This window comes from Lynx rufus, unplaced genomic scaffold (genome assembly GCF_022079265.1).
Source record: "Lynx rufus isolate CCGP_SWC_20201006 ecotype Redwood Valley unplaced genomic scaffold, mLynRuf1.p SCAF_16, whole genome shotgun sequence".
NCBI classification, from domain to species: Eukaryota; Metazoa; Chordata; class Mammalia; order Carnivora; family Felidae; genus Lynx; species Lynx rufus.
Genome location: NW_025814830.1, coordinates 43,516,548 through 43,540,791, shown reverse-complemented (window position 1 = coordinate 43,540,791; position 24,244 = coordinate 43,516,548). Strand labels below are relative to the sequence as shown.

Below are 24,244 nucleotides of genomic sequence, written 5' to 3'. Positions count from 1 at the left end.
CTCCTTACCTGCAGACTATGCACAGTGCCTGGGGTGGAAGGAGGAGAGCTGGTGCGGTTTGCCCTGCTGAGCCTCCCCAGCAGGAACAGTAGTAATAAATGCACTTTTCACACTAAGGTTTCTTTATTAGTTCTCCTGTTAAGCCTAGATCCTCCCCTGGTAGATTGCAAACTCAGTCTGTGTGATCCCAAAGCCATTCTACTGCAGATGCCCAGCAGTGAAGATGGCCTCAAATTGGGTTCCTGTCTGCAGTGTGTATGGCAGCAGCCCATGTGCCTTTACCTATTGTCAAACTTGCAAGCATTTATTTCTGTCTTTATGACTGTCACGGGGACTGAGGTTCTTCAGAGAGAGGGAGCTGGTGACACAGTGATTTTACACCCACTCCCTAGACAGGGAGTTTGCACGTGGTTGTGAGCTGTGAGTGGTTAGTGCATTGCTAGTATTGCTGAAGGCAGGGTGCATCCCTCATTTGCTTGATACACTCAAGAGAATATAGATTGTGTTGGGAAGAGACTGACTGTACTCGTGGCAAACTTGAAGTATTAAAATAAGGCTGTCCCCTACAACCTTCCTAGTCACACACAGGATCCCTGTAGCCAAAACAGTATATGTTCCAGCTGCAGAGAGCAGACTGCTCTCAGCTTGCACAGCACCTTAGGGGAGGGAAGAATATATGGATAGGGAATGGGGTGGAGATAGGAAAGCAGGAATGTTGTCATCCAGGTGGCTTTAGGGTCCTGAGGAGTAAAGAAGGATGGCACTGGGGAGGTCTGGATGGATCTGATTTGTGTAGGAGTTCCCTGTAGATAAATTACTGATCCCCCAACTACTATCCCCAGTATGTAATGGCTGAATTAATATGTAATCAACTGCATTGTATCTAAAGCCTTAGAACTAGTCAGGTGCTCCCCCCACCCAGTACCATTTCTTACCCTCTAATCCTACCTGATCTTTAACAAAGCATTAATAATTCTAAGGATAATCTCTATTTTGTTGTGCTTTTTTGTAACTGTTTTAAATAAATCAATTTGTACTGTATATTTGTACTTTTGTGAGATCCTTTTTGCTGTTTTACCATTTTAAGTCTCTGTACTTGGCTACACACAGATTGTATTTTTATTGTTAATGCTCTTCTTATGGATACCTGCATTTAACTTGTGGACTATGTAAACACAATATATATCAATATCTATATATCTATATATCTATCTATATAAACTACTAGCTTTTCCTTCTGGTGTTTGCGCCTTCTTCTTATCCCAGCCTTAGATGGTGGCTGCTGGGTGGGGGATAGCTTGTGGGAGAGCTTGTAATATACCAAATTGTTCCCATCTTTATGTGGTGGACTCTGGGCAGATTTTGCAAGCTAGTCCTGAAGCATGGCTGCACGTTCTTTTGGTATGTATTTCAATGATCCAGAAGTCTACCTATACACTTAGATGTTAGCATGATCAATCACAAGGACTTGTAGATATCCTCACTGCTGGCCTTTTCTCCAATTCTTTCCTTTCCTCGGGAATATTGCCAGAAATTGCTGGAATACATCAGCAGCAATCATAACTACTGCTTCTAAATTAGAAAGCTTGCCAGTAGTAGGAGGTGAAACACACGATTGTGACGCAGATCAGTTTATTGAGCACTTACTAGGTGCCACAAACTATCCTAAGTTACATTTATTAATATATATTAGCTATTTATTAATAGTCACTTGTTGCTAGTATTTTTATTTTGTGTTTGGGGAAACGAAGACTAAAGTAAATTCCCCCCAAAGTTATAGTTTGTTTTAATAAAAGTTATAGTTTTTAATTTTTTAATGTTTATTTTTGAGAGAGGCCCAGTGGGAGAGGGGCAGAGAGGGAGGAAGACAGAATCTGAAGCAGGCTCCAGGCTCTGAGCTATCAGTACAGAGCCCAATGTGGGGCTTGAACTCATGAACTGCAAAATCATGACCTGAGCCAAAGTTGGACGCTTAACTGACTGAGCCACCCAGGCACCCCAAAAGTTACAGATTTTAAAGGGCAGTGCAGAATTTTAAATCCAGGCATGAGATTCCTGAGTTTGTATTAACCACCAGTTTGTTGTGATACTTACCAGAGATAATCTATGTAAAATGCTCAGAATAATCTTTGACACAGAGTGACTACTCAACCATTTTGAAGCATCTCAAGTAAAAGTTCAATATGGATCTTTGTGAGACAGGCACTTGGCTCATTAAGTATTTTCTTTTAAAAGTCCAGTACTTTGAAATAAGTTTATTAAAATTTTTGTGTTCCCCAAACAGAACTATCTCAGCCTGTCTGGTAGGAATTAACCTGTTTGGTGGTGGTGGTTGGGGGGCGGGGGCTGTCAGTTAACACTATTTAATAGCCTTAAACCTATGGAGGTCGGAGAGGAGTCCAAGTTTCCTTGTTATGATATTGGAAGAGGTCCACATTCCTGGCATAGTTATTTTTCTGGCTACAGCTTAACTAGGGCACTTCCTTCTGGACCTCAAGATCTATAATTATCTAAACTGTACACAACCTTTGGTGCAGGCTAAGGAAAGTTCTGTACTTGTTCTGTACCATCACAGACACTTTTAAGAAATGACCTCAGCTCTGGGCTCCTCGGCTTGGCAGACCTACAAAATGGTCATTTTGCTTGGGCTTTGACCACTGTCAACTTCAACTCTCTTCTCACTTTAATTCTGGATTTTTCTCAATGGGTTTTATTCTACCTTGGCTCTGGGGAATAAATAAGAAGATGGATCACTTCTCTCAAACAAGAGTTCCTTGGTACTATAGATCTTAATATTGGAGCTATTTAATTTTTTTGAAATTTTAGATTTTCTTAAATATTTATTTTGAGAGTGAGAGAGACAGAGAGTGCGTGCACGAGCAGGGGAGGGGCCGAGAGAGAGAGAGAATCCCAAGCAGGCTCCGCATTGTCAGCACAAGAGCCCAACATGGGGGGTGGATCTCACAAACAGTGAGATCATGACCTGAGCTGAAATCAAGAGTTGGACACTGGGGGCTCCTGGGTGGCTCAGTTGGTTGAGCGACTCTTGACTTGGGCTCAGGTCATGATTTCATGGTTTGTAAGATCGAGACCCACATTGGGCGCAATACTGGCAGCACGGAGCCTGCTGGAATTCTCTCTCTCTCTCTCTCTCTCTCTCTCTTGCTTTCTCTGCCCTTCTCCCCAGCTCGTGCTCTCTCAAAATAAATAAACTAAAAAAAAAATTTTTTTTAATTACAAATAGTTGGATGCTTAACCAAATGAGCCATTCAGATGCTCCAATATTAGAGCTACTTCTGTGAACATATTCCTCAATAAAGCTGACTGCTGTCTAGCATAGGATTAAAAAATTTTTTTAAGTTTATGGGGCACCTGGGTGGCTCAGCTGGTTAAGCGCCAGACTTTGGCTCAGGTCATGATCTGATTTGTGAGTTCAAGCCCCATGTTGGGCTCTGCTGACAGCTCAGAGCCTGGTGCCTGCTTCGGATTGTCTCCCTCTCTCTCTGCCCCTCTCCTGCTCATGCTCTTTCTCTCTCTCAAAAATAAATAAACATTAAAAAAATTTTTTTTAATCTTTTTTAAGTTTGAGAGAGAGAGAGAGAGAGACAGCGTGAGTGGAGGAGAGGCAGAGAGGGAGACCTAGAATCCCAAACAGGCTCTGCACTAGCCTGTGCAGAGCCTGACATTGGGCTCAATCCCTTGAAATGTGAGGTCATGACCTGAGCCAAAACCAAGAGTTGGACGTTTAACCAACTGAGTCACCCAGGTGCCGCTAGGATAGGATTTTTAAAGTTTGACAAATTGAATTCTGCTGGGAAAAGTAGCCAGCCCGTAGCCTAAATAAATACTCCATCTCTTTAGAAAATGCCAGTTATGAGGAAAGGTGTCTACTTCTGAGTTTGGAAAAAGTACGCTAGGTTTAAATGGCCTTTGGGACTATAGAAGATCTTTGTTAGGCTGTTGGGAATGGACTCTCACAAAGTCAGCAATGGTTCTTTCTTGTCATAGGTATGCCTTACCAGCTTGTAAAGGCCCAAACAAGGGATCTCTGGGCCACCTAAATTGAGGAGCGCCCTCCCTTCAGAAGACAATCTGCCAGAAGTCCCTGCCGAAAACTTCCACCCGGGTCTCTCCTACATCACTTCATTTGCTAGAATGAAATGGAGAGAAAAACAGGAAAAGGCCAGTAAAGATAAAATTAATTTATTTGCCCTCACAATTCCGTGGGCCGCACCAGGCCCTGCAGCAGTGGGCTGGGAAGTCCAGTTCTCTGGAGTGCCTGCCTACTCCCTTGTCCGGAGCCGTGTTAAGTCGGCTTCTGGCTGATCCCAGCATCCCGCTCCCACATGCAAAGGTACGCAGGTCCACCTGCAGCCAACCCAGGCCTGTCTCTGGCAGTAAGGACAGGGCCCTGTGGGTGGCTACCACACTGATCCCTGGGGACCTGGGTGAGTGAGAGGGCAGGAGGGGTTCAGTGCAGAGAGCTGCTGTTCTGCTCTTCAAAGGCCATCTTGCCCAGGAGCTGGCTGTCCAACTCCACCCCACTCACAGGTAGCTGGAAGAAGTTCATTTCGGCTGCTAAGGCTGCCATGGCAGAAGGGTCCTGGCCAAACTGAGCTCGCAACATCATGTCCATTTTCTCCAGCCTCCTCTTGAGCCGCTTGGCTTCCCGCTCCCGGATGAGCCTGGCCTGCCTCTTCTCTGGGGTTTCATTGGCCCGCTTCAGCCTCATGGCTTCCCGATCCCGCTGCAGCCTGCGTGCCCGCTGCTCATCAGTCTCCTGCATGCGCTGCAGGCGCTTGGCTTCACGGTCCCTCATGCGCCTTACTTCCCGCTCCTCCGGGGTCTCATTGTCCCGCCGGCTTTTCTTGGCCGTGCGCTCTCGTTCCAGCCGCTGCAGCCTTACTTCCAGAGGCTCATTCTGTCGACGTAGGGCCCACTTGCGAACACTGGGGGTCTGTGCTTCCAGGAGCTTACGGTAGGCAGCACAATTGTTGCACACAAGCAGAATTCCAGCAGGGTACACTGGAGGACTGAAGGCAATGTCCTTCCCCTCAGCACTGGAGGGGCCCTCACTATGGGCTGGGGGTAGGGATTCCATATTAAGTACTTCAGGAAGTTTCTCGCTGGAATACAAAAATTTTGGATCGTTAGTGTCTCCTTCTAGTCTAGCTCAGGTATCTAGCTCTGACTTACTCTTGTCCTACCAGACCAGTTGCTCCAAGTTCACAACTAGGAGTCAGTTTGAGTACTTGGGAGACCTCTTCTAGCTCTCCGACTCCCCAACTTCTCTGGGCTAGGGCGTCTATCAAGTTATAAAGCCCACCTGGAGTTGGACACAAAGCCAACGGCCAGGTATCAGCTGGACCCCCACAAATATGCAGTTTTCATTCCAGCTGGCTGGTGGTGTTCCTAAGAGCCAGGCAGGGCAGTCCTCCTGTGGAAGCAGCAGTCCTTGAAGTAGAAGCTGCCTTTAGGGGAGCCCACTGGCTCAGCCCCTCCTGCCTTGGACGACTCTGCATTGTACCCTTGGCAAATGGAACTAGGACACAATTCACATAGTTCCAGTCTTCCTCGGACACAGTGGAGACTGTGTCCTCATATCAGGGGCCTCTTAGCACTTATTCCAGTGAACTTTATTATGAATGTTCTTGGACTTCTCCCCCACCCCTATCTCTTATGAAAATATTATCCTGATAGAGGAAAGAAATGGGAATTCATTTCTCTTTGGGGATATCTAATGGAATGGGCATATTTACTAGCTTCATTACTTTTATTTCCAAGGAGTCAAGGGTCAGTTGCCTTTGCATTACCTATCTCTAGCCTTTGTTTTGATTTGGGAAAGCAGAACCCACACCCAGTAATTTGTTCCCAGACCAAGAGGTTTAGGTGGCCAGCTAACCTGTTAAACGTGGCATGGCTGGTAAAACGGGCTCCACACACAGCACAGTTAGACCTCTGGTCCTCCGAGTGGATTAGGAGGTGACGACCCAAGGACCCTGGGGAACTTAGGGCCCGGCCACAGACAGGACACATATAGCTCTTGGCGCTCACCACTGCTGCAGTATGCTGCAAAACAGAGCCTTAATCTGTCAACTCATGCAACCTTTAAGATAAGTCATACCCACTTAGAAGCTATTTCTAAAAAATGTCCCCTTTCCTTAGTCTCAGAACAAGGGATTTGCAACAATTCTCCCCGTTAAGCACCTGGAAAAGTAAGAGTCTTGTTTTAACAGGCCTTTAGAAGGGCCAGGCCATGCCGATTATTGTTCAGATTTCATTAGCTTGAGTTTTGACTATGTTCTGGAACGTGCAGCTGGCCTGATGAACAACAGGGCTCCAGGGCAAGAGCCCTCTTCAAAACCTGCAAAGAACTCATGCTTGGGATAATTTCTGTCTGCTTGCCTCACACTGTGCAGACACAAATGCACGGTAAGGAGGCAATGAAGGCCAAGTGTAGAAGCTAGCTAGAAAGACTGGTATCCAAAAGAGATTTTGTCCTGCCTTTTCTTCAATCTTTTCAAAACAATCTTCTAAAGAAGACTGTCTGTTTGTTAACCAACTACCTTTATGGTAAAGCTCAGGCTGCCATGTGTGCTGATGCCTTTCTAATATAGATCACAAGGCAAAGGTGCTCTGCGATTGGATCATGGAAAAAAGAGCACAAAAGCTCGTGTTCTTCCGATCCCTTCATTTACACTTTCTCTAGTATAACAGAAACATTTATGTGAACTCATTTTTTTCTTCTTTAAAACAAAGCCCTTATTATTAATGGATCTTAGCTTCAATTTAACTATTTAAATATGCGTTAAGTAATTTGGGAAAAAAAATTATACTTAAGTTTTCATAGGGTGTCTGCCTGGGAACCGACAACGGTTTTACCCAACATATCCCACTTAGTCTCTAAAATGTTCTGGGGCCTGGAGTGGACTCTTATTGGAAGCACCAGCCCAAGGTTCCTCTGGGAGCTGGAGGCAAAGGCTAAGCAATAAACAAGCTGCTGACACTCGTGTTCTGGAGCAAGTGGCTCCCCAGCCCATACCTGGTACACATGAGCAATCAGCTGCTCGCGGCTCCCACAGTCTAGCTGGCAGAGGGGACACTGGCAGAGTCCAAGTAAGGGGTCAGAATTCAAGTTCCCCGTGACCTGCAATTCAACAAGTAGGCAATTCATTAAGACTGTTTACCACTCTTTTCCCTGCCCCTACTTCTTTTAATAGGGTATCCTGTTAAAAAGAACACAACCTGGTATCACATGTTATTCTTAGGTTTCCACTATGGACTGAAAGAAAAAGTAATAGGGCAAGGGAATAAAATTTGCTCCTATCTTTATTTTCTCCAAGGCTTCCTGCCATGAGGACATAGGGCTGCCCCAGGGACAGGTTCTCTGTTTTTTCCCCTAAGGTTAACTCTCTCGGATTAGCTTCCTTCCGGCTGTCCTTCTTGCAGGAATCCTCAGGAAACAATTTAGTGAGAAGGTGGCACCTCAGGTAACACTCTGACTTAAATTTGCAAGCATATTCGAGAGTACACTTCAGGAAGTCAGCCGACAGTCTTGCAAAAGTGGATATTCCATCTGGAAAGAAGTGGGGGAGCTGTACCTCAGTTAGTGACATGTGGGTGGACAGGAAAGCTGGTGTGATGAGAGTTGTGTCTGAGGTTTGGGTAAATGGAGCTGTGGAGGAAGACAGGCTTCACATGAAGGTCCAGGAGACCATCAGGCATCAGGGCTGAGCAGAAGGGTCGGGGGGGTTCCTGGACTCAGGAACCATTTGTCACTTGCCTCATGCTCTACCACTTCACTCCCACCAACAGGCTGCTCCACATTTTCTAACTCTTTTTCCACTTTGACCACCCCTCCATCTTCCTCTGATGTGTGGGAAGAGACTTCATCTTGTGTGGTCTCCTCTTCATCACCCTCACTGTCACCTAGAACACACAAATTGGTCACTAGTTCTGATTTTTGCATAAATAGGCCTTGAGTTGCTTTCCACCTTAGAGTTTGTAGCTATAATGAAAACATTTTCAGATCTTCCACAACAGAGTTTATATCAATGAATAGTCTATAGAGTTGGATAGTGGATACAAATCATGTTAAGTGAAAGAGCTGCTAGCTCTTATTTATAATGCCATTTGCACACTAAAGAGAAAATCTCAGGCAAAACCATTAGACAATGGTTATTGGGCCCTGTATCTTATCATAAAAATAATTCTTCTTACATGATTCCCAAATACCTCATACTTCAAATCATACCTCCTATGCACCTCACACCATGCTCATTCATTCCCACAACACATCACCTCTGACCTACCCACACTTCTCACTGATTTTATTACTTACTTTTCTCCATAACCCCCTGCGTGATTTTTCCATGGTATCACATACACTATTCTAGTCTGTGTCCCACTAATCTTTTCTCTCCCAAAAAACCCCAAGGCACACAGAGAAACAAGGAAGTTTTCCTTTCCTCTTAATCAATAAAGGAGATAGTAGTCAATTAGTTAAAAATAATGTCTACTTTATAGAGAAAAGTTTGTTCAGTCCAGTGGAAAAAACAGCACAGCAACCAACCTCAGGCCATTTGTTGTGGTACCTGACTCAGTGGGTTCTTACTCTGCTAGTAACTCAGGATTCCAGGTTAAATAAATCCATTGTTTACATTGGTTCTTTGGATTATCTGATGGATAACTGACTGCATTAAGTGGAGGGAACAGGACATTCTTTAGGATGAAATACAATTTCTTATAACTAAAGTAAGAATTGAGTTTATTTTCATTTAGGGGGTAGGATGTGGCTGTGGGGAGGTCTACTTGTGGCTGAGGGGTCTGCAAAATTTTTGTGGGTTGGTTTTTGTTCCCTCATTATAAAATACATAGAAAAGAAAAAGATTTTTTAAAAACCACGATAATAATAGGGAGTTTGTTCTGAAAGGGAAAAAAAGTACGAGTACCTTGAAGATCACAAGAGGAAGCCAAGCCTAGGGAAGCTGTCAGACTCCAACCCTATCTCAACCACCCTTAGATTCTGGATTCCTGGGCCTGACTGTGAGCAAGAGAAATACAGGGTAGACTGTCACCTGTGAGACTCAGCTTTCCTAGTTACAGTGCTTCTTGTCTTCTCTCTACCACCCCTCGTGTAATTTTTAAATCCACCAGTATCTGGCAAAACTGGTTACATTCTTTGTCTTCATAAGAAAATCTAACCAAATCATCTGCTAGTAGTTATGTGGGTCTCTGTTAGATACTCTGCTTGGTTGGTGGACTGGATTTGGGCCCTGGAAAGATCTATATCATATGTATGCCTTATTCCCTAGCCCAAAGCTTTTGTGGGAATTTATCTCAACGATGCAGGATTTGAATAGATTAAATCATACCATATTTTCTCACCAGTTTATCCAGAGTACTTGTAAACTTAGTCTAAGACACTACTGTATCAAACACGCTATGTGACTGATCAAAAATCCAAATATAGAATTCCAAAGATTTAAAAAAAAATAAGTATGCCATCTAGAGGGATGATGCAGCTTTTCCAGAATGGAAACCTATTAAACTTCTATAGATGTTGCCATTCCTATCCTGTTATTCAAACTGGTGGCTCCTATAGGTTTTCTAAAAATCTTTTGTTTTTTCTGTACCTGAGCAATTAGATGCTAATTTTTTTTTTTTTGCTAAATTATTAATTTGAGTGAAAACTAGTTCCTAGAAGGCCCCTGAATTCTTTCCCTCTTTGTTATTCTTTAATCCCAAATGTAGAGAAAAATTAAAAATGTCACTCTGAATTGACAGTAATAATATCCAATATCAGATGGATGTGATTAGTAAAGTATGGAAATCATCCTAGGAAATTTGTATTTCAACAAATATATCTCAAAATGTATTTGTTCAGGCAGGTCATGGAACAGATGATCCATCAGGCTCAGTTAGTTACCAATCACTGTCTTTTCCATCTCCTTCCAGGGATCTACTTAGGACTTGGTGTAGAAAGACATTGACTTTAGCACTTTATTGCTTTTCTAAAAAAATTAATTTATTCTTTTAAAAGTAGTCTCTATGCCCACTGTGGGGCTCGGACTGAGATCAAGACTCGCATGCCCTGCAGAGTGAGCCACCCAGGTACCCAGACTTTAGCATTTTATATGATGCATAATCTCATTAGCAAGCAAATCCTCTTGTGTGACATTCAAACTGGGTCCTCAATCAAAAATTTCATTAATGCCACTCTTATATTTTGTTAACTTTAAGTAAATAGATTCTAGGAGACAGGGATTATTTTCATTTCACCTAACCCAGGGACTGCTCCTGTACGAATGATCTCTATACCCCTGTCTATCACAGTCATCACAAACCTGTGTATGGCACTGTATCAAGTACTGCAGTCCAGGAGTTAAAAAAATATGTAATGCCAAACCTGTCCTCTCTCTGGATAAGCATATGCTCATACACCTTGGAACACCTTTGGGAACACTGAGGATCCACAAATCTCTTTCTTCATGTCTTCCTCCCAACCCCCATGCACAATCCCCAGAGCACACACACTCTGATAATTCTTCTCCCATTGCCCTGAGTCATTACCAGAAGGTGCAGAACTCACTGCTACTGGAGTCCTGATCTCTTAGTTGTTGGATAGCTTGTCGCTGACTGCCAAGGTCTCCAGGAAAATCAGTTTTCATCATCGCCTGGCGGGCTTGCTCTTCTAGCCCAGCAAATACTTGATCCCCTGGTGGTCACAAGGAAAAACAGTCAGGCCACCAGCTAGACAGCATATCCCAGGCAAGCTGGGTGGAAAGTCAGACCATTCAAAGTTGGGAGACAGGCAGGTACCCTATTGTGGGGTCATCCATCTCTTAGCTTGCTGCCTCCTGGAGTTTCTGGGCATGGCTACTCTTCCTGGGCAGTGAGCCAGATGCTCTAGAAAGCATCACTTGCTTAAATCCTCCCAATCCTGACTCCTTTCAAAAGGTAATCAATTGCTACTTAACAAATTTAACGTCAGACTATCAATTCCACGGATAACCTACCATCAGGATTGGGGAGACAGAGGCAGAAAAGGCAAAGTGATGGGATAATACAGATAGGGCAACAAATGTGGGCACAATCTCTGAATCTTAGCATACTAACATTATGGCCCTGACTCAGAGTTCATCTCTGACTATAAACAAGTGCTTCAAATAATCCTTCCAAATAACAATCTCTCTAATCTCATCTTTCATCCACTCCCCTTTTGAGAGATACTTTGGAAGTTCTGCCTTGATTTTCTTTGTCTACCAGCATTAGCCACAAGCAAATCAACAACTGGTTGAATAACAGACTAAATGGAGAACAGATAATATATGAACTCATTTTTGCTGAGGAACAAACTTCCTGAAACATACCAACTAATTTGCAAGAAATAGTATTTTATCTAGTCTCCCTGGTCAATGAGGTATTTTTTCCTTTTTCTTTTTTCATATGGAGTATCCAAAAGCCCAGGACCGTCCTTGATTATGCATTCATTTGCAATTAACTCTGCCTAGGATCTTTGTGGTTATTGAAGAGTTAATATTTAAGTGCTCTTTTATTTCCAAGAGGCCAGGCATAAGGAGAAAAGAGAATTGGGTTTCTTGAGGTTTCCATTATCTCAGTCAGAGTGGAAACTACAGTTCCCACTCCCAGCCACCAAGAGAGAATAAAAAGCCCTAGTGAAATGTCTGACAACAGGCCAGGCACTTTCTTACTGAAAAGAAAAAAGGAACATAAACAGGTTCAGGTTCCAAGACAGGATACAATGCAGCAGGAGAAATGGTCAGTTGACCTGTGCTATCAGTCCTTGGACGATGAAAGAACTGATGTAAAGGAGGCTTCATGTGATTCACTTTGGCATTTGTTCAGCAAAAATTCAGTGAGCATCTAGATGCTAAGTGCTAAACACCAATAACTACTATTTGGCATATCCTGGTTCCAGGCTCTAAGCTAAGTGCTTTATAGTTGTTGTTGTTGTTTTTAAGTTTATGTATTTATTTTGAGAGAGAGAGAGAGAGAGAGAAAGAGAATAAGCAGGGGAGGGGCAGAGAGAGGGGGACAGAGGATCTGAAGCAGGTTCTTTGCTGAGAGCAGAGAGCCCAATGAGGGGCTCGAACCCATGAACCATGAGATCATGACCTGAGCCGAAGTCGGACACTTAACCGACTAAGCCACCCAGGTGCCCCAGTGCTTTATAGTTTTTATCTTAATTCTCTGCAAAACTCTATGTGGTAGGTATTCCTACACATATTTTACTTAAGAGAAAACTCAAGTCTATAGAACAAAGTATTCAAACCCAGGTGTGTACAATTTTAATATCCATATTTTGAAACTGCTTTTTAGCAGTGATGTAAGCAGTTAAAAATTTTTTTTTTTAACGTTTATTTATTTTTGAGACAGAGACAGACAGAGCATGAACAGGGGAGGGTCAGAGAGAGGGAGACACAGAATCTGAAACAGGCTCCAGGCTCTGAGCTGTCAGCACAGAGCCCGACACGGGGCTTGAACTCACTGACCGCGAGATCATAACCTGAGCCGAAGTCGGCCGCTTATACGACTGAGCCACCCAGGCACCCCTGATGTAAGCAGTTTAGATAGTTCACCAGAGTTGTGCTGCTGAAAACAAACACTTGTCTCTGTGTGAGAAGAATGGCTCTGATCCTAGTGATAATGTTACCTTTGAACCACAACAAACTGATGCTACACCTCAAAGATCAAAATAATGTTCTTAGGGCCAGTAAATGACAAAGGGACCCATCATTTTGATGGTTCTGATACCCTATGATGAGTTACCATGCTGGGGCCAGAGTAACTAATACTGTGGCTACTCTGATTGCTACTGGGAATGGGAGTAGAGGTGGCAAGGGTTCAAGTGAACTTCTAGCCACAGAGCACTCAAGTAAAAGAAAAATAAGCTGCCTTAAGTCCATTTCCAAAATATCAAGATCATAAACTGGACATAAATTACTGCAAGGAAGAACAAAAAAAAATTCTGTGTTATAGCACCTTCTCATCCTTCTTTGCAGAAGTAAAATATTTTTCTTCATGGTGGTTCCACTGTAACCACAAGACCATGGCCAAACTGGATTAGTTACTGAATTCTTCTGGGTAGATGCATGCTTTTGGACCTGGAAACCGTGGGTAGAAATGGCACTGAGGAACACGTCATGTACCAACATATGATTATCAAAGGGTAGACCACTCTCATCAGTGATACTTCTCATCTCTAAAGAAACCTACCCAGAAAAAAACTAGGTTTATAACATATGAACAATACACTTTTTCCCCCCTTAATAGGTAATTGCATTGCATCAGTAGAAGGGCATCTAAAAGGATAAATACCTCTCAAGATCTACCAGTGATTCAGTTTAGACCCACCAACTTGAGCTGAAAATTTTTGTCTATTGATATTGTCTAAATATTTGGGCCTTCACGGAACAGAGAAGAGTTAATTCCATACAACGTCTTTATCTAGGACTTTTGCTGGCAATCTCACTTAGGATAGTTAGAATACATTAATTGTCATTCCCTTTTGGCAGTTTGGTTCTATTCCTGACTCCTGGAAAAGGCTAAGGTAAACTTTATTCCTTAGGGCCATTCTTATCTTAAACATTGACAGAAAGCAAAATATATAAAAACCATTAAAAAAGTGATTTGGGCATATCATGATCTTCCAGTAGGCCCTATATACCTAAGCTGTATATCTGACTGCTCAGAATTATCCTTTCATAAAAAGGTAGTGATATCTGCTAAAATTATGTCATAGTAACTCAAATATAATGTGATCCATAGAAATATTGGCACTTGAGAAATGTTATACAACAGCCTGCTTTTCTTTTTTTTTTTATTAAAAAATTTTTTTTAACGTTTATTCATTTTTGAGAGATACAGCATGAGTGGGGGAGGGACAGAGAGAGAGGGAGACACAGAATTGGAAATTTGTCTGCTTTTCTAATGTAGAATTATTATTTCCTTCTATCTTGAAACTATTGGAATAGGTTAAAAAAACACTCAGGTCTCTAGATATTAATGTAGGGCAACCATCTTATTTAACATGGGTATTTATTTGTCTATTAATAGTTAAGAACAAGTAATCTAAGCTCTATAGTAAAAAACAAGGTGCTACCTCTTCTTTTTTTGGTATGAAATCAAGATACTGTTTGTCTGATTTGGCTAAGGTGTTCCAGACTAGACAAGAACAAGGCCATCCAAGCAAGTCTGTAGAACAGAGGAGAAGCCTGGGATAAAAGTTACTAGAAAGGCAAAGATTTTACAATTCTCTTTCTTGAGTCATTGGTGCAATTAAACACATGCAATTTCTGGCTGACTGAAATTAAAGAAAGCAAAGCAGCTGAAAAATATTCCAACAGAGCAGAAGTCAAATGCAGAAAAAATGACCTAGTCTTGGGAGTGAGGGGCTTAGGATTCCATTCCAGCTGACAGTCTCTGTGACCCAAGGTGCTACCACATGCCGGGAACATAGCCATTTACTTCACAAGGATGTTGACAGAATGAACGAGGACAAAACAAGTTGCGTTTTTTGGAAGAGAAGGCACTTTAAAGGCTTTTTTTCCTACTTCTCTGTAAAAGCTGAGAAGCTTTTATTGAAATTCAAAGTTTTTAGTCTTGTATGTACTTTTCAATCTGAAAACAAAAGCCTCTGAAGAAAGAGTTCTCCTTTTCTTAGTGGTTTGCTTGGCATAAACACATCAAATGAGAGTGTACAAGGGACTCTATTTTCAACCTCTCTAGAAAACAGCTGACAGAAACTTGTACTCAGAAGGAGGTGAGATGAGGAAGGAGGGGCAAAGGAAGGTCTAATACCCCTCAGCAGTTTCTCTGAAACCAATAATTCTGGGCTTTTATTCCAAAAGCTCTGTATCAAATCTATTAATGAACTGAGCAAACTATAAGAGTACGTGTGGATGTTTCTGGGGAAAGGAGAGATCATAATGGTAATTCAGATACAGAGACAGTCCTGAGGAAAGCCAAGTAAATGCCAGTGCATCCTGCCCACTGGCTTCTCAAGTGGATCTGATAAATGCTGCCAGGCTACAGCAGTGGGATCGATCCTTCCTTCCTTCCTTCCTTCCTTCCTTCCTTCCTTCCTTCCTTCCTTCCTTCCTTCCTTTTTTACATTTATTTATTTATTTGGGGTGTGGGGGGCAGAGAGAGAGGGAGAGAGAGAATCCCAAGCAGGGTCCACAAAGTCACTGCAGAGTCTGACATGGGGCTTGAACCCACAAACCATGAGATCATGAACTGAACTGAAATCTAGAGTCGAAGCTTAACGGACTGAGCCACCCAGGCACCCCTACAGCAGTGGGATTCTTAATATACTCTTTTAGGTGGGCTCTGGGTTTCATGACACAATCTTCTTCCCAGAAGGCAGATGTAATGGAGCTCAGCCATTACTCAAGTGCCGACTGGCTTTAACATTTCAGCAAAGCTTCTGCAGACATTCTTGCCTCCCAGACCTTGAGTCCATTCCACTTATTTTAAATAGATAAGCAGCATTAAATTCAATACATTTGATTGGTTCCATTTCACTGCAAGGGAACAGGAGACTCAAGCGGGCAGAAGACTGAAACTACCTATTTCTACCTGCCACTTTTGTCATGGGCAAGGAGAAAATGCTGTTTTTAAAAAGGCAGGATCTGCTTCAGTCCCCAAACAGTAAACAAGCACAAAGTCCTGAGACACCAGCAAATCTCAGGGTCTTTTCTTCTTTAGTCAAGCTCAGTCTATTACCTGAGAAGCCTTCATGGTTCCCCATCCAAATACATCTCCGAAAACAGTCCCTCCCTGGGGGTCTGCTTTTTAGTTGCAGCTGAACATTTCTGTTCATGGCCCTCATAATGGTCACTTCCTCAGAGCCCGCACAGCCCCACCCATTCCACCACAATATGATATTGACTCGGCTCTGGAAACTGCATTTCTGCAGCTGTGGATGTGTAATACTCTCTTATCTTCTCCATGGCCTGTTTGTCCATCTGTTTTCTGACCCAATACCAACTCACCCTGGGTTCAACTATGGTGGGAGGAGATTCAGCTGATGGATATATGCTACATGGACACAGGCAAAGGCCATACAAGCCTAGCTTCCCTTGGCCTTATCATAATCAGGCCATCATTCCCTGCCACCTACTCTCCTTAAATCTAACCAAGTCTCTTTGGACAGATGGCTTAAAAAAAATTTTTTTTTAATGTTTATTTTTAAGAGAGAGAGAGAGAGAGAGAGAGAGAGCGAGCATGAGCGGGGGAGGGGCAGACAGCGAGGGAGACACAGAATCTGAAGCAGGCTCCAGGCTCTGAGCTGTCAGCACAGAGCCCGACATGGGGCTCAAGCCCACAAACGGTGAGATCATGACCTGAGACAAAGTTGGACGCTCAACTGACTGAGCCACCCAGGTGCCCTGGACAGACGGCTTTTTTAAGTAAACACCCAACTCCTATGACCGCCTTATTTGTGAACCCATCTACTAAGAATACCTTTCCTACCCTGCCTTCTTGGGGTCACATCTGTGTCTTTTACTGATACTTGTTTTCAATCAGAGAGAAGACAACCCTCCTAAACCTCTGTGTTGGGTCAAGAGATGTCTCTCTTGACAATCTTCACATTCAGGCCCACTACATTTTATTGTTGTAGCATCAATTTCTAAACCCTTCCTAAACCACTCACTCACCTTTATATTAAGCAGACTTCCACATCCACCTATTCCAGAACATACTCCTAGAAGCATCCAACTTGTTCTCTTCTACAACTTTTCCAGGAGTTAGGTTGAAGAATTAATTGTAAATGAAGGTGTGCCACCCTAATCTCATTAACTTATAAAATATTCAAGTCCACCTAATTCCTCTGTTCCTACTATTTCTTCTCTCACTCTTGAAATTACCCAATAAGATAAGGTACAGAGTGCCTGGTATGCAGGATATTTTTAATGAACTTTAGTCCTCTTATCTTAACTCTTTGACGAATCTACCCTCTCATATGTAGAAGAGTGTTTTCCTTCAAAATAACCATTATGTATTATTTCACTGAATTCTCTTCGGATGCTGCTGTACTTTATTTGGTCAGTCCTCAATAATAAAAGGTGCTATGTGACTCTTTTTTAAACATTTGGGGGGCGCCTGGGTGGCTCAGTCGGTTAAGCGTCCGACTTCGGCTCAGGTCATGATCTCGCGGTTCGTGAGTTCAAGCCCCACGTTGGGCTCTGTGCTGATGGCTCAGAGCCTGGAGCCTGTTTCCGATTCTGTGTCTCCCTCTCTCTCTGACCCTCCCCCGTTCATGCTCCGTCTCTCTCTGTCTCAAAAATAAATAAAGGTTAAAAAATAAATAAATAAAAATAAATAAATAAATAAATAAATAAACAAACAAACATTTGGGTGAGGATGCTTATCTTCCCAGATCATAGGAAACAGGTCAATTATATAAAATCTGCATAGATAGACATATTAAATGTTAATTTAAAAGGCACTTTGAACATCCTTTATAAGCAGTGCTAGAAGTAAAGAGGAATAGCAGGAAATATAAATGGGACATAGTCTCTGCCCTCTAGAATTTTACAGTCTAATTACTGAAATAAAACATACATACATACAAAACCGCTGAGAAACAATGCAAGGCAATAATGCATACCTAGTTTTCCTGTTACTAGTCTTTCTCTCATGTGATCCATCACACAAACTGCTTCGTAGTCCTGACACACTGCATTCTAAATGCCCCTCCCCTTCTCTGCCTGAAAACCCTTAGTAGCTCCTTATAGTCCACAGTATGAACTTGGCCTTATAGCCTTATAGTCCATGAAGTATGAACTTGGCCTGAGTTAAACATCTCCAAACTCACGTCCTAGAATATCTGGATAAATAAAACGTCTGCTTCATACAAAGTCTCCTTATCCCCTGAACATGTCTTTCCTTCTTTTATCTTTGCTCACATAATTTTCCCTACCTGATTTTACCTCTTCCTTCTTCCTTTTTTAAAAATCCACTTCCTACCTTCTAAGGCCCAGTTTAAGCTCACAGTCTAGGGCCTTTTCCATGAAGCATTCCCTCGCTACTTCAGTCTATGGAACTCCTTCCTCTTCTGTAGTACACACAGTCTTAGCATCCCTATACGGCACTCAGCATATACTATCTTGTGTTTTTAGATATTATTTTATGTATCTGTGGCTCCACTATAGTCTTATATATCCTTACGCTGTTTTACAGTCCTGGCATCTAGCACAAGGCTTTGCACAGATATCCTATAAATGTCTGTTAATGTGAATACTAAGGATGAATCAAGTGCACTTACTCCTAAGACAGGTTTCTAATACTTCCTCCAGCAACCAGACACACTTTAAACCCATCACGTTCAACCTCTTTAACCCTTTTTTCCTACACAAATTAGTGTAAGCATCTCACCTAAATTGAGATTACTCTTTCATTTCAACCCAGGTTCCAGAAGACAAAACCCAATACTCACAGTGAACTTTATTTGGATTTGTCTGTTTCCGACGGGACATGTTTTCCTGATCCAAAAGTTCTGCCCTTTCCCAGTTTCACAACTGGATATGTTACTACTTCCTTGCAGGGTGCTGACCTACAACAAAAAAACATATTGTTACCACGTGCCATTTTTCCCAGAAATTAGACAAAATTAAAAATAAAAAGACTTTCAAAAAAGTTATTGAGCATATAAAACTCACCAGTTATAAATAATTGAACTAATTAAAGAAAGAAAGAAATGGGGGCACCTGGGCGGCTTAGTTGGTTAAGCATCCAACTTGGGCTCAAGTCATTATCTCACAGTTCATGAGTTCAAGCCCCGCATGTGGTTGTGGGCTGACAATGCGGAGCCTGCTTGGGATTCTTCTTTTCTCCCTCTCTCTCTATCCCTTCCCCACTCGTGCTTTTTCTCTCACTCAAAATAAATAAATAAACTTAAGGAAAGAAAGGAAGGAAGGAAGGAAGGAAGGAAGGAAGGAAGGAAGGAAGGAAGGAAGGAAGAAATCTCTAGCACAACACAACATCCAGGTCCCAAGAAGTTTAAGAAGGGACCCCTTCAAAGGATTTAGAGAATTCTACTCTAAATCTATCTGTGGAATCCAGAACACTGTTATGTGATCATGATCAAGGTCACCGGATAGAAAAGGAAGCAAAACACTTAGGTAACAGTTTTAGAAGCACTGCAGGCTCAAATGGATAACCCCCATGAATGTAAAAGGAAGCAGATGGAAGCTAAAGAGGGTGGCAGCTCACATGTTACACGCCCACTGGAAGTCAAGCCCTGCAATCTGCACAAATGGGAACCTCCAGATGTTTTTTCAAGAAGTTATCTTGCCTGGAGGTGACAAAGCACATCCCTGCGAGACAGGAAACATCTCAAAACTTTTAGGCGTCTATAAATGAAATCAGCACAGGAAATAGAGCCTCTACCTAGCGAGGTAGGCACAGTGCTAGGCACTGTGGATGACAGGGCACTGAATCAAATCAGGCTTCCAATGTTGAAGATGAGCTCTCACCAGAAGAGCCAGATGCTATCCACACTGTTGAGTATTAATTCAACATTCCAGTGTGGAATATCAACCTGGCCCTGCTCACATGCTCTGGAGTGGCAAAGTTAATAACTTTAATGCCTCTTTTTAATCCAGCCTCTGTGTAGCAAAGAGATCAGTGAGAAGAACAAAGAGAAAAGCTCCCCAAAGGAGACGTGCTGCAGAGACCTGCATCTGCTTCCCTGAAACTGGAGGGAACAGATACATAAGCCTGGAGGTTCCTCGTTAGTTTCTAAGAAAGATTTTCCCAGCAGTAAGTGTTGTTAAAGAGTCTGAAATGGATTAGTAGTGAAAACTGAAATTTTCTATGAAAGGCACAGTGAAGTTGTATGGAAACCAATTTGACAATAAATCTCATATATTGAAAAAAAAAAAGGCACAGTGAATAAACAGATTAAAAAAAGAGATTCTCTTCCCTACCAAGGACAAGAATATGGATTTGGTCACCCTCTAAGTTTTCTTTCACTTCCTGCCCTTTCAAATTGTACTTATACTGAATAAGCAAGTACTTTAATGCCTTAAGAGGCATTCTGAGAGGCTACTGCTAGCTATACTCTGCACTCCAGTTAGTGAAGACTCATCTCCTGTTATGCCAACTAACTCCTCCATGTAGCTAGAAAGGATCTCAGACCTGTAATCAGATCCTGCCTCCCCTTACCAAAAGAAAGAAACCGCAAATGGCAAAGACAGGCCTCCACAGGAAGTGGCAAAGGAAGCAGCTTTCAGGCAGTCTTCTATCATATCTGCATATCAAACACAGTTCTTTTTCAGACCTTTAATTAAAACAACAACAACAAAAAACCAGCTTCAAATGTATACAGTAAAATCAATTTTAACTAGTTAGAGGGCACTTTCTGTGAGCTAATGCTAATGGTATGTATTCTCTATTCTAAGTTTTGTTTGCATAGATCATTTCTTTCCAATCAAGTAGTTATTACCATAAGCAGTGAAGGAATATTCACTTTGGGTCTTTTCCTGTGGAATCATAAAATGGAAAGTTGAATGAAATGCACATTATCATTTTCTCCCAACATTTGTAGAGCTACACCTCTCTATTATATAAGGAAAAATGAAATATTAACTAATCTTTAAATTTTCTCCTAATCAAGATCAGAAATTGAAGCTGTGTGATAAAGGTAATGAAGATCCTTCTGAAGGAAGGCCAAATAACTTGAGACATGCTCAATTCAGATCATCTTGGTGAGGCAACAGTTCAATACTGAAGCTACAAGTCAGAAACAGAGATGAGCATCTGCATATTGAAATAGGCAGTATCCACTGCATCTCACAATCCTCCTAGTGGCCAAATGGGGAACTGACCAGATGGTACCCAATGGGACTTCACACCTGAGGGATTACGTGGGGCGGGGGGGGGGGGGGGGGGGGGGGGGGGGGGATAAGCAAATACCCTCCTCTACCTCAAAAAAAAAAAAAAAAGTGGGTCGTGGACTCAATAAGGAAATAAATAAGAAAAGACATATATACATACATACATAAATGGCAATATAAGTGCATTCTTGACTACACAGCAAGATCTCAGAGGTTAGACGACCGTTTTATAGGTCATAAAAGGTAATAAAATTCATAGACGCGTTGCCCTAAAGATCATGCATTCAGTTCTTCTTTTAACACTGCCTCAGTTTCCAAGACTGAATCTGAAACTAACACAAAAATGTAAATGGAGAGCCGCCTGAACATCACCACCATCTGGAAGAAAAAACGTAATGGGAAGAAAGTAAACGGTGAGGTTCAGGTTTACAAGGGATTCTACGTAAAAAGGAAGGAAGCTTTGCCTTTAGAACGAGGTTAAGAGTCCTTTGGAGGGAGGCCAACATCGCCCCTTAACATTGTCCCTGCTCTCCCACAGGTGTTAGGTTGCAGCTTTCAGGACACACCACAGACTTTAGCATGGGGGAAAAAAACAAAAAGAGCAGGTGAAATCCAAGCTTTATGAAAAGAGGGTGCACTCCCACCTCCAGCTCTGGTGCAGTTCCCACGGAGCAAAGTAAACTCGCCCGAATCCCAGTGATTTGTATCTGCCAAAAAGGAGAGGACGAGAAAGCTGGTCACGTAGCTGCCTCACTGTTCACCCTGTTCCCACTTTCTTTGGTCTGGAGAAGGTGTACAATCAGCCGAGATGGTCCCTCTGGCTTCGATCTTCTGAGCACAGGTAGATACCCAGGAATTACCGACAAAAGCCAGAGGTCTTCCGAGGCGGCTCAGACAAACCCTCAGACGACACAGTCTTCTCAGAAATCTAAATTTAGAAGCCGTTCTGCGAGACCGCGACGCGGGACTGACACCCGGGTCTGCACTCCCACGCCCATCCTCCTCCTCCCCCGGCTCCACCCCAGCCTGTCAGACGCCGGGGCCGCCCCGGTAGTGCCCGGCCCAGCCCGACCTGGGCCCACCGCGGGAGGGCGGTGGCGCGGACGCCCCTCCCGCGCCCGAGACCGCCAGAGGGACTGAAAGAGGAACGGCCCGTGGGGAGCCAGCCGGGTCCGGCCTCGTCTGGGGAACCCGGCGCAGGGGGAGCGTCGGAGCCTGGGCTACCCCCGCCCTCCGGCCAGAGCGAGCACCAAGCCCCCTCCCCAGACACAGACAAAAGGACCGACAGCGGGCGAACAAGGGAGAGAGCGGGGAGCCCCTGCATCCTCAGCCTAGCCCCGGAGGAAAGGAGACGGGGGTCTTTTTACCCGGAGCCTCGGCGCACCGCGGCGCGCCGCGTCCCTGGGCCCCGCCTCCGGACAGACGGACCGCCGGACAATGGGCCCCGGGCCGCAGCTCGGGCCGGCTGGGCCGGGGCTCTCCGGGACTGAGCCCCGGCAGGCGGAGGGCGGTTTCGGGCCGAGCCGGTGGCGGGGAGCCGAGGGGCGGCGCTGCAGACGGACAAAGCCAACGGCAGACAGACAGACGGAGGGGGAAAAGATGGCGACGCGGGCGGCGGGAGCGCGCTGCTCGCGCACCCGCAGTGAGTGGGGCGCGTGCACGAGCCTCTCCTCTCTCCCTCCCCCCTTCTCCGGCTTGGTCCCCCTCCCCGCTCCCCAGGCGCGCGCCCGGCGGTGTGGGCGGGGCTTGAGGAGAGGGGGGTCTGGAGAGGCGGGACTAAAGGAGCATCCAATCACAGACTTTGGAGGGGGGCCTCGCCTCCATCCTCGCGCCCCGGAGACCACCCAGCCTCGCCCCCTCTTTGGTCTTTCTTCAGCCCCGTCAGCACCCCCCAGCAACCTAACCTTTCCTGGACCTGTGAACTCCACCCTGACAGTCAGCTCCGATCCTGGTTTCTTACCTCACCTTTGAATTCAGCCACAAAACCCACATCCCCCAACCACAGCTCCACCGCAGGCTCCCCCTCTGCTTAACCCAACCTTAGTCTCTCCCCCAACCCAAACCCTCTTCTCTTGCTTTCCCCGACGCTTCACGGTTTCTTCGTCCGCCTAGACATTTAATGTGTACCCAGACCTAGGGGCCACAGGCCTTTGTAGGGGGGGCCACGTTCTGCTGTCCGAACTTCAGAGGAGAAAAATCTTTAGACTTCAGGAAAATCTTTAGATTTATTTTAGGCATTTAAGTCTCCAACATGCTTCTTAACTAGTAAAATAACAGTAGCTGTAGACCTAGGGGCATAGGATATAGAATAGCACAGGATATAGAATAGAGTAACTTTGGCACTGTTACCACTTAAGGGACATTTGAGGCAATAGAAAGTGGTTAGATTCACTTCCTAATAAGACACCTCCTTCCCTTGTCATCATCCCTGCTTCTTCACTACTTTGTTTCCTTCCTCTTATTCTGTCTTCTTGTAGAACGCCTAAGCTTGCCTCTGACAGAGCTTACTTGAAGTAGGGAATGCGGTGAAAAGCAGATGGGATCTGGTAAGAGCAGATCTAGCCTGGAGTCCCAGCTCTGCCACTGACCAGCCTGGTGGCTTTGGACAAGTCCCTATTCTGAACCTCTGCTTCCTGAAATGTAAAATGGATAATAAGGTAATAATTCCTAACCTCTATTCTCATAGGGTTGTTGTAATCATAGGATTAAGTAAAATGAAGATATGAAAGTATTGTGTAAGTAGTTCTTGTGCTTCCTGGCCCCAGGAAGGCAGCAGAGCTAATGTTTTTAAAGCAACAAGGCCTGGTATTTGCATAAAGGACTCTTGCAAAATGTTCTTCCCATAAATCTCCAGTGAGATGATATCATTGTCTGCATCTTGTGTTTAATGTGAGAGAATGGCTGTATTGAAAGAACTTCGTACTTCACAAGTGTGTAGTAAATAGTTTCATTCATTCATTTATTGTGGCTGGGATATTTAAGTAGAAATTATTCTTTAATTTCATTTAAGGAGACATTTTAATTCCTAAGTAGCCAGAAAATGGAATATTCTCATCTAACCAGAAGGTTTTTAGACAGTTTCATATCAGAATGCAAGCTGAAGGAATGCCTGGGTGGCTCAGTTGGTCAAGCATCTGACTCCTGATTTCAGCTCAGGTCATGATCTCACACCGTTCATGAGTTCAAGCCCTGCATTGGACTCTGAGCTGACAGCACAGAACCTGCTTGAGATTCTCTCTCTGCCCCTCCCCTCCTTCTCTCTCTCTTCAAAAAAAAAAAAAAGTGCAAACTGGAATAAATTGCACTACTAGGTATTTACCCAAGGGTTACAAAAATATTAATTCAAAGAAATACATGCATCCCAGTGTTTTTAGGAG

General features: G+C 43.7%; 1 protein-coding gene across 12 annotated transcripts; it reads right to left on the bottom strand.

Moving 5' to 3' along the window:
* Window positions 1-4,187: 4,187 nt before the first annotated feature.
* ZNF821 (zinc finger protein 821) lies at window positions 4,188-22,487 on the bottom strand. Of its 12 annotated transcripts, XM_047078702.1 has the most exons (10): window positions 22,235-22,486; window positions 21,512-21,574; window positions 20,197-20,281; window positions 18,467-18,583; window positions 13,006-13,127; window positions 10,592-10,717; window positions 7,784-7,929; window positions 7,043-7,147; window positions 5,903-6,069; window positions 4,188-5,126 (listed from the first exon to the last, which is right to left on the bottom strand). In XM_047078702.1, the coding sequence occupies exons 6-10, from the start codon at window positions 10,671-10,673 to the stop codon at window positions 4,472-4,474; spliced, it is 1,155 nt and encodes a 384-aa protein (XP_046934658.1). In that variant the 5' UTR covers window positions 10,674-10,717; window positions 13,006-13,127; window positions 18,467-18,583; window positions 20,197-20,281; window positions 21,512-21,574; window positions 22,235-22,486; the 3' UTR covers window positions 4,188-4,471. The 12 variants fall into 12 exon arrangements, with proteins under 12 accessions (XP_046934658.1, XP_046934652.1, XP_046934651.1 ...); XM_047078696.1 differs by lacking the exon at window positions 13,006-13,127 and having other exon boundaries at window positions 20,197-20,311; window positions 22,235-22,487; XM_047078695.1 differs by lacking the exon at window positions 13,006-13,127 and having other exon boundaries at window positions 22,235-22,487.
* Window positions 22,488-24,244: the final 1,757 nt, after the last annotated feature.